Raw genomic sequence first — 10,611 nt, forward strand, 5'->3', positions numbered from 1 at the left:
ACTAAGCCCCCAGGAAGATGATCTCTGATGATAAGAAAACATTTCCTAATTTGTCAAGTTTGCTGCATCAGAACTGTGCTTTGCATATCTCGTTCACGACACAATCTCTAATCCGCTAGTATTATCCTACCTGTTTCACTGTCCTTGCTTCCCTCTGGAGAGGAAAAGGGACCCGCTGCCAAAGGAGACATTGGGTTGGCAGGTGGGTATGGCACATCTGTTCCATCACTGGAGGACCCGCTCTGCCGCATCTTGCTAGAATCTGGTGGCTCGGGGCTGACAGAAGACACTGTGGATAAGTGCTTTTGGTGGCGGGGCTTCTGCATGTCGATGGCTCTGCCAACTAAACACAGACATCACATTGCTGAAAGAGCTTTTACCTGTTTTCAGCAATGAAGAGAGGAAGACTTTCAGGACAAAATTAGGTTTGTGTGTCTTCAAAAACATGTTTTAAAACCAACAAAGCTTACTGAATCTTCTCAGCATGGATTTTGAAAAGACAGCAGAGACTTTATCTCACTTTTGGGTTAAGAGTTAGGGAACAGGTAATTCCTTATCTGACATACTTGCACCGCTATCATGTCGACTCGGTCTCCTTGGTGGGCCCAGAATATTAGGAAAGCCTCTTCTCTTGCCTTTTTACTCGCCTTCTTTCTCTTTCTTGATACTTTGCTGCAGTTAATACACAGAAAGAAAAACAAAGCAAACAGATCACTCATTTCTCTCAATTCAGTTTTGCACTGAGATATTGACTGATTCTTTAAAACTGCAGAAGTTTGGTACGAGAAAGTTTTATTTCTAACAAGTTACTGAGAGGCCAATATCCTGCAGCATCAGAGGCAAAGACAGCCTGCAGACACACTATGAGTGGTGAGTAACAGGGTTAGCAGCAGGGAGCCACAGCATCTTAAGAGATACATCTGTTATGTGCAAAACCTCGCACACCCTGTATTGAACTTAGCAGGAGCTACAAACCACTCTCCTCCCTAGGGTAAAAGACCCATTTACAGTGACCAGTAGCACCTTGTTTCTCCAAGGCACAACATCTCATGACTCCAAGCCTCCACAAGCATACAGACTAATCTGGGAAAGAGAAATACAACTTCTCTTACCACTTCAGAAAGGTTATGAACATGATCTAACCTTTTTGCACTCTCAGTGCAGAACTGCTTGTAACAGTCTCACCATTTCAAAGGAAGCTGGAGCACTGATGAAAATAAGTAGTTACTGTGACCAGATACACCCTCATGCTGTAGGAGACAACGGAACACACCCCCAGAGATGGAGTTTTGGTGGAAAAAAATCATTACGTAAATGGGCTGTGTGGGTGGCAGGAAGAGTAGCTTCCCTGCGTCACGAAGCATGAGCTTTTGGGCAAGTTTCTCAAGAAGAAAATTAAAGTATACAGTCCAACAGTGGGCTCTGCCTTAATGGGATCCTTAAGTAATTCAAGGTTGTATTATATGAAACATTTCTCACTTAAAGTTTTAATAAGGCTAGAACTGTGAAAAGCAAGCAGTCAGAATTTAGGCATACAGATAAAAGAAGAAAGAAGGCAAACTCATCTCTAATTCAGGTGTCTGAAAACAGACGTAGAACCAAATTTAAACTTTGAGATTTTCTGTGCGGGTCCATAATCCCAGATCCTCTTTAAGCAACAAAGACTATAAAAATCATAGCAACTTCTAATGTGTCATGCACAAGTGGATTTTGAATCCCAATGAGGTACCCACTCTGACCACAACACTACTACCTTGATCTTTGGCAAGAACCCAATACGGCCACGCTTCTGCTCCAGGTTCCGAGGTTCTTTAACCTTGACTCCCAGGTGTTTCATGTAAGTGAGAATCACATACTGCATCGTGGAACTGCCAAGTACACACAAAAACAGAAGACGGAGGGTAAGAAATGTATTGGGGAAAATACATTCTGTCAAGAAAGAAAAAAAGTCAAATGCAAAGGTTCTATTGCAAATTTAACCATTCTTAGATTAAAAAAACTTGGCATCTTTTTTTTTTAATACGAAACAAACTATCAGAGATAATGGGAAACACTCAGCCAATATCAGAATTTGTCCTCTTTAAACAAAAGATGTAGTATATAAAAGGCATACCAGCCTAGGAGATGAAAAAATTTTGATAAATCCACAGAATGTCCTAAAATGATAGACTAAATACTTATTTGAAATCACAGTATAGTTTTGAGTTATGGTAAAAATAAGCATCAGTAAAAGGTATGGTTGCTGTAAAGAATATAGTAAAAGGCACCCAGATGGTTGTATACACACAAATTCAACAAGGCAGGGCACATACAGAAAATAATATAGGCAAGATTGAAACAGCTACAGAACAAAATCAAAAGAATCATGAGCTCTCAGTAAGTTTTTCAGAATGAAACAAAGGCAACAAACTTCAGAATAAGAAGAGGTTGAGAGCAGGAGGCTGATGCTCTGAATTCCAATTAATTATGCTAGGGGAGTTAGATAATGAGAGCTTGTGCTACAGCCAGCAGAGGGCTGTCTTGTTCTGCTCAGCAGAACACAGAGCCAGCAAGAGGCTCCTTACTTCACAGACTAAGCCCACACAACTTTCATTACCTCTTGTCTTCTTCCAAAGGCTGAGATGTCATCCTAAAATAAAGAGAGAATTTTAAAATGAAACTCAAACCCCAATTAACACCCAGTCACACCCATCCAAAGCATCAGCGGTTGTGTTCAAAGTGTCCTTTAGAACATTAGCAAGTCCCAATGGGGAGGGGCTGGGGGAAGTGAAGGTTCAGTTGGGAAAAACTGGATTCAGCTCACATTACAATAAAAGATTGGGCTTTGAACCTAAGGGTTCTTATAATCCCAAAAAAGGACTCTGATCTAAAAATGCATAGAAGCATTTCCTCTGCTATTTGAACAGTAGCCTCCTTGACAAGATACATGGACTCTACCTATTAGCTTACTTTTGGCTATCATTACTCAAACATACGTTGATAACAAACAGGGGAAGCAATGCAAACGTAGCGATCTCAAACTGCTTCTAAGACCCTAAATCCGTTGCTCTGCTGTTGTCAGGTTCAGGGTAGAACCTCCTTTACTCCCACAATTATACTTGCTGTTACTCACAAGACTTCCTCAACTTTAGCAATGATCTGCTCTGCACATGCTCTTTCCTTCTCCACTGCATTCCGGTCACGAACTCTCTCTGCATCCAGCTTGGTTAGCTCTCCTTCTGCCAGAGTCAATCCCATGCTACGTTTCTGCCTGAAAAACGTGGAGAGGGAAACATCACTTGAAATGGAATATGGACCTGTAACAAGGAGAAGCAACCTCTTGACATTCAGAATGTCAAACAGGTCTCATTGCTGGTTGCTGTATGAACATGGAGAAGTCCATGACCTTTTCAATAACGTCTGTGGTCACTGTAAAACATAGCCAAGATTGCCTTTGGAGGGTTAACGCTGTATGACACTTATCAATAGAGGAAGCCATTGCAAGGGTCAAGAAAAAGTAGTTACTCTTTCTGCAGCATCCCACGATATATATTTGAAGCATAGACTTGAATTGAGACATTTGTAGGTATGAAAAAGTCCATTATTGAGCACTTGTCTTGGTATAATGTCTCATGTTGGCACAGAGCTCTTATGACTCCACATGAAAGGGCATATTAATTATCAAATTCTACTATATGCCCATGACAGCTTTCTAAAATGGATTATTCTGTGCCCAAAGGGGAGGGAAGGAAAAAAGGAGAAGGAAAAAAAAAAGATATAAGCTGATTATAAACACAATTAGTAAGAAGGATTTATATAACATCACCTAACAATGTTCTGAAATTGAGTCAAATAGCTTCAAGGAACAAAGAATCCAAGCTCTAAAATTGATCTGGCAATTCATTGCTTGCAACACAGTGTCAAAACACATTCAAGGATTGGTCACGGGGTGACCCTGGAGGCCCTCTCCAGCGGTATCTTGATATTCAGTCCAGGATGAATTATTGTGTCCCTCGAGTTTGGACTTCTCCTGTATTGGACACCTTGGCTGAGGGCAGGTGTGAATTAAACAAGAACTACACAGACAGCTGCTGTTACCTGAAATCTTCCAGGTTTCTTTGAACTTCTGGACAGACTTTGTCTTGCATAGTTTGTATAAACTGGCGATGAAGCTCTTCAGGAATGAGTTCTGGCCGCCTTCTGTCTGTAAGTCAGAAGAGAAAAGTTAACAGATTACTATTTTGAGAACTGTCCTCTGCATCCGAGAATAGAGTCACTCACATGCATACTTTAACCCATCCAAGAGTACCCTTTTGCCTTCCACTTGCTAATAAATATGAACTTCAGCAGTTCAGGTCACATCCGCTATCATACTAAAAAGGTACAGGCCAAAGCTTCCTGCCATTTACACACTATCAGAGCATGCATTATGCCCTCCCCAAGAAACTTTAGTAGTATTTATGTGTCTCTCCCTGTAACACATAGCACCATGTGTCTGAAGTAACCTGAAGTGCATTTCAGAAACTTGCTTGGACTGTCTCAGACAGCAGAGACTACAGAAACAGATACCCAAGGCAAGAGCATCCTACCTAGTTCTAAGGAGATTTCGTCTGGAACTGGAACTTTCAGATTCTGCAAAAGAAAATAAAAACTGTGAGAATGTACACAACAATCACTACCCCGATAAAACACACAATAAAAAACATACAGGAAAATCTCCACAAAAGACAAAATCATACAATCTGGGCACCTGAAGGTATGAGGAAGGAGACTCCCATCCTGAATATGTTATATTACACAAGGATTATTCTATCTAAAGATGTTGTACTAGTTTCTGCCACACTAGCTGGTAGTCCAATTCATGACAGTAAAGACGTTTCTCAGGCTTTCCAACAGACAAATCAAATTTCTCAATCCTTGCAATAGCCACATCAACATATGCAGCAGTTATTTCCTAAAAGGCAACTTATAACAGCTACAGCTTGCTTACGTATCACAAAATTACTTCTCCCAATGCATTCCCGATGATTTATTGAGTTACCAGGCACCTGAGGCTATATACCATTCATTTGGCTGCATTCACTGGTAACAGTTAAACAAAACTTTATATTTTGGAGGACTTAAGTAACTCCTTAGTTTTATCCAGTTCAGGAGTGGAGAAAAGTAAAAGTCAACTTGCTAGACATGCTTGAAAATGAGAGAAAGGTCTGGAACGTACTGCAGCTCGGTCCAAGAAGAACTGGTAAAACTCGAGGAAGACACGCCGAGTCTCTTTGGAGTTGGTCTGCTTGTACAAGTCTGTGTAAAGGTAGCACAACTGTGGGAAACAGGAGGGGAGGAAATTGAGCGATACCATAAGAACTCCTCTAACACCCCTAACCCCAAGTTTCCTTTCAGATATTTCAAGGATTTCAGCACTGCTGGTTTGAAACTCTTCCTAGCTGCCTTTAGCCATCGAGACTGCTCAGGTAACCTCAGCTAGGCTGCTTCTGTAATCAGTGGAGAAAAGAGAGGTGGAGAGACAAGGAGCGATAGAGAGAGAGAGATCAGACCTTCCCCACAGACAACTAATGCACCACTTTAGGGCAGAATGAAATGTTTTCAAGAGCTAAGTACTTATTCGTAAACAGCTAAATGTAAGGGAGACAGTTCTCTTCATGCTGCTCTTTATTCATCTGAAACACTCTCACGCCTGCACAGGATCTGCCTTTCCCTCCTTGCCGATCCAGCCATGTCAATGACAGTGCTACACAAGAACAAGGAGATCCAGATATGCTCCGGTTATGACTATCAATTTGGTTCAGAGAAACAATGTCAGGACATCTTACCAATGCTGCAGGGTCAAACTGGGACACCACATGATGCAGAAGAACAGCCAGGTGAGCTGGGCGAGATTTCAGGAGCTCAATGTTTTGGAAACAGCTGCATTGTCCATTAATCTGTAAAGATACACGGAAACTATTTGAATTATTCAAGAAAGCTCTGGTGAGCAAAACCAAGCAGCTTTGTTCCAACAGCTTGGCTCCTCATTTTTTAAATTAAAATAACAACTGATCAATTCCAGAACCTTTGCAATGTCATTTTAACATCCCATGAAGAGCTTACAATAGGAACAGTTCTTTTAAATATTCTCCTGATCAGTACAATACAATGAAATATAATTCAGAGCAATGAAATATAATTCAGCTAAAACAGCTCAGAATAAATATCTTAAAGGCCACAGCAGCTATACTGCTGTGATAATAATGCAGAACTCAATAGGAGCTAAATAAGCAAAATGAAATTAAATAACGCAAATGGATTTCTAGAAAGCTTGCAGTTGTGAAAAGAAAAAACAGAGTAACAAGAAGAATCAAAGGTGGCATATTGTCATCTACTCCCTAAATGTTTTATTTGGCAAGATCGCATTCTCCGATTCTGAATTCATCACACAAGAACTGCTCAATAAAAACAAGTCTTGGAGCACTTGTAGTTTAGACGCAGAGGAACATAATTTTGGTTGAGGGAAAAAAGGGGTGGCTGAGGCTAAAAGTCATTCCCACCTGCTCCTGCTCAGTGTCAAAGTCGTCATCCTCTGCTCCAATGATCTGAGGCCCCACTCGGGACAAAGGACTTCCAACACTGGACTGGGAATCCTGGGGTGAGTCCGAAACAACAGAAGAGAGGGTCAGGGAAGTGAAGGAAGAAAGATACAGTGCCGTTAAAGTAGACTTTCTTTACCAATTTTGAGATATTACTATCATTTTTATTCTCCTCCTCAAAACTCAATGGAAACTCGTGTCTTTACCCAACCTTCTCCAGGTTTGCAGTTGCAAACCTTACAAATGCTTCTCCCAAGCTGCAAGCATTCAGAAACATTAGATCAGATGACTCAAAACCAACTGCATCATGTACAGACATGAGCACACTACACATGCAGCACGTGACAAATGTAATCTTAGTACAAATGGAGAAATACGACTTTGGAAAGTCAAGCAGATGAAGGGAAAAATGCTTGCGAAGTCATCCTGCAGACGACAATGATACGTTCAGATAGGTCTGCACTTTCTGCTATGTTCCATTTCGACCTACTCTTGACGCCATCCCTGATAATACCAGCCTCATAAGGACTAAACATCCTAAAGAAAAGACTGTTTCATTTACTGTTGGACTCAAGGAATAAAGTATGTACCACTGCTCTACCTATTTTAGGTCCAGCTGTTTTACTGCTGATTATGTATTTCTTGCCTCTAAATGGGCCTGCTCTTAAGCTCCATAAACATTTACTCAGCTAATTAACTTCCCCTGCACAACTTTAATTGCGTTTCATTTTGTGAAGTTTATGCATGCTCCATCTAGAAAGCAGGGAAAAAATAGCAAAATTTTAATGGGCCAATTAAATGAGATGCTGTTGTGACACTTCATGTTTTGTACTCACAGTATCTTGAACCTCAGTCTTTTCTGGGCTCTCATCGGGATAAATCCGCTCCTTCAAGCCACTACGAGGACTCTGAGAAAGAAGGAAGTTCAGTTCTGGTGAGAATCAGCAAATCCAGGAAAATGAGAACTGCACAGCAAGGTTTTCAGCCACAACAGCCAAAACTTCTCCTTTCTCACAGAGTGAACTGTTAAACAGCTGCAGCATGAACAGCCAAACTAAGACGTGTGACATACATGCACAGTTTCAAAAAAACCCCAAAAAACCCCAAAGTGAATGCAGAAGCAGTTTTTGGTAAGAAAGCTAGTGAGACTGAATAACAGCAGAGTTGTACAATCTACTCGTGCATGTGTCCTTAGATTTCCCTTTGCTCTCTCCACCTGTTTGGGCAGCTCACGCAGTATTCAAGCTCCTAGTCAGAGGGCTAGCAACATTTCTCAACACCCCCTCTGAAGAGGGCTGCTCCCAGTAACAGGCTCAGTATTTCAGGTGCAGTCTTACCCGTGCCCAGCAGAAGGGGTTAGTGACTTCCTTCCACTCTCTCATGTAGCCCAGTAGACACCAGGCTTTGTTTGCAAAACAATGTGCTGCTGGTTCATTTACAGTGCGCCCACAATAACACTCAGGTCTTTTCAGCTAGGCTGCTACTCAGCCTGTTGGTTTCCAGCCTGTACTGATGCATGGAGTTATTTCATCCTAGCTGTATAACTCCACTTCTTGTTAAACTTCAGCAGGTTTCTGTTGTCCCCAATCCTTAAGTTGCTCTTTGGACTGAAAAGCTTGAATGTTTAGTGTGTCAATCACCTCCAGTAAACAAATATCATCCATAATACTGACAGGATTAAGTTTATCAGGAAGATAGCTATAAACTTATTATATACAAACACAAATGATACCTAGTCACATTTGGAGTTGGAGAAGGAATGTTTCAAAATAGAGTCATGTACGTTCACATTTTGTAGGTATATCTGACCCATCCTCCTTTCATTTCCAATTGCCAGTACAAACCTAGCTCCTACATCTTTCAATTAAACAACAAACTTAGGCTTAAATCCAAGTACAGAGTCTCAATTCCTCTGCATTAATCAGATAGTGACTTAATTAAGGATTAGGTGCTAAGGCACTCCAATAGGCAGATCATACGAGCACACAGATTGGTAACTAATGAGAGAACAGACTAAGAGCCTTTACTGTTGGCAATAATTGAAGCTTATTTGGTAGAAGTAAGGCTCTTCCCCACTTTCATGGCAACTTGCCCACCGACTGGATCTGAGTCACAGCTACCGCAATTGGAACATTACCATACTCTTAAAAGATGCTCTAATTGGCATCTCCGAGTTCTGAGAGAGATGCTAGCATCCATCTTTTCTTGTCTGGTTACAGGGATTGTGCCAAGAAAATCTAATCCTGGATAAAAACCCAAACCCCACACTATTTCTTTCCTAGTCCCTAATGGATGTCCAATATAGTATGTTTCCTCAGGGAAATATTTGTGGTGTGTACTGAGAAGCTTATTCTAGTAATATACTGTGTTACTGAGACAGAGTACGGATGTATCATGCACAGGACAACACAAAGAATCTGCACAAGGAAACCAAACCCAAAAGGTATAGAAGCAAAGTCACGGAGCTGTTCAGGACTCACATCACAAATGTCACTGTTTGGTCGGGAGCTGCTGTCACCACTGTAATCCAGTTTGCTCACACAATCCCCGCCCTCTGCCTCCACTTCACTGATCTGCAGTGATTCTGCCACAGACCTCGAGGACAAGACTCCATCCTAAAAAGATAAAGCGAGTTGGGAGACAGGACAGAGCAAGCGGAATATTTCAAGAGACAATCCTTAAACATTAGCTGCTTCAAAACCCAGTTAGTTCATACAATCTGTAAAACTTACTTTGTGTATATAGAAAAGGCTGCAGTGCTTTTCTAAGAATAGACAATGGAAAACCACATCAAGTTTTCAGGACTTATAACATTACAAGTAGAGAGAAAAGGGGAAAAAATACCACTCTAAAACAGCAAAGCTGTTTTAAGTTTCCAGTTATTCATTCTCCACTGTAAGAATGACTTTACAGGATTCTGTTAAGTTGTACTGACAGACAGTACAATAAACACACCATAGTTTGCACTTAAGAAAGTTTTTCAAAGATGATTTGAAAGTCCATTGTAAAGTCTACTTCATATACTGACATTTCACTGTACTGCTTGACAGTCTCTGCAAGCCTAATTGCAAGTCCCAACTCTAGAGGGGGCAATTTGCCTGTACAAGCACAGACGAGCACCAGGGAACTCCTGCTTGCCCAGAACACCATCATCCCCCAAGAATTTTCACCGGGAACATACCACAGCCTGACACATTCTGTTACCTGAGTACAGCCTGTGGCTTTGGATAACTGCTCTTGCAGCTGAGGAATGTGCTTCTTGGTTTCCTGTATCTCTTTGAGCAGTCGTGTGGTGGGTGAGCGGCTATACTCTTCTTGCAGAAACTGAAACATAATTTTATGAGCTATCACTCTGTATCTCCTCAATATCCAACCTTAGAACTACAACCTACTACTGATCTTCATTCCATTTACGCATTTTAAATAATAAATAGCACATCTACACAGCTACCACATAGATGCTGCAGAATGTCCATTTTATACAGCTCTCCCTTCTCTCCCATGCCATATGAAAATAACTGCATTCTAGAGATTTATTGAAATCTCTCAGTAGAGTCAAAGAGATTAGATCAGACTGACAGATATGTAAATTCCCACTTAAGAAAAGCTCCCACCGTTTTTTTCTTACTGTGTAAAGGATTAAAATCTCAAGACCTGATCAGCAAGACTGATTAGACCTCTGGTGATAGGCCAACGTCTAGAAGAGCTAAGCTGAGACACAAGCTATGCAAGGGAATGCTGGAGATGCTACTACGATTGAACAACCGATCTTTGTATTTACACCGTATTTCCTCCACCCCTCTCAAACTCATGCAACTCCAGTACCTGCAGCTGCTCCTGCTCTTTTTGCAGCATCTTTCTCAGAATCTCCACCTTCTGGTTGTGGACAATATTATTCTCCTCCTAGAAAATACAGAGAGAGTAAGGGTTGGGTTTTTCAGTGGAGCTGGGAAGAAAGGAAAACAGATATGCCCACTTATCAACAATAAAAACAAAAACACCCCCCAAGACCCCTACAAAAACAGACCAGAAGTGTTTGTTTATTTGCTTT

The 10,611-nt window shown here is 41.2% G+C and overlaps 1 protein-coding gene across 1 annotated transcript in view; it reads right to left on the reverse strand.

Moving 5' to 3' along the window:
• Positions 1-130: 130 nt before the first annotated feature.
• LOC104543653 (rho guanine nucleotide exchange factor 12-like) overlaps positions 131-10,611 on the reverse strand; it is a gene marked incomplete at both ends in the record, with an annotated part of 21,761 nt that continues 11,280 nt past the window's right edge. Inside the window, 14 exon segments of the mRNA XM_010188315.1 lie at positions 131-343; positions 567-672; positions 1,754-1,868; positions 2,597-2,629; positions 3,113-3,250; positions 4,078-4,183; positions 4,569-4,611; positions 5,198-5,296; positions 5,808-5,918; positions 6,522-6,614; positions 7,397-7,468; positions 9,041-9,175; positions 9,765-9,884; positions 10,386-10,463. Of these exon segments, the coding sequence (XP_010186617.1) occupies positions 131-343; positions 567-672; positions 1,754-1,868; positions 2,597-2,629; positions 3,113-3,250; positions 4,078-4,183; positions 4,569-4,611; positions 5,198-5,296; positions 5,808-5,918; positions 6,522-6,614; positions 7,397-7,468; positions 9,041-9,175; positions 9,765-9,884; positions 10,386-10,463 (1,462 nt within the window).

Source organism: Mesitornis unicolor, unplaced genomic scaffold, assembly GCF_000695765.1.
Source record: "Mesitornis unicolor isolate BGI_N332 unplaced genomic scaffold, ASM69576v1 scaffold19417, whole genome shotgun sequence".
Classification (NCBI taxonomy): Eukaryota; Metazoa; Chordata; class Aves; order Mesitornithiformes; family Mesitornithidae; genus Mesitornis; species Mesitornis unicolor.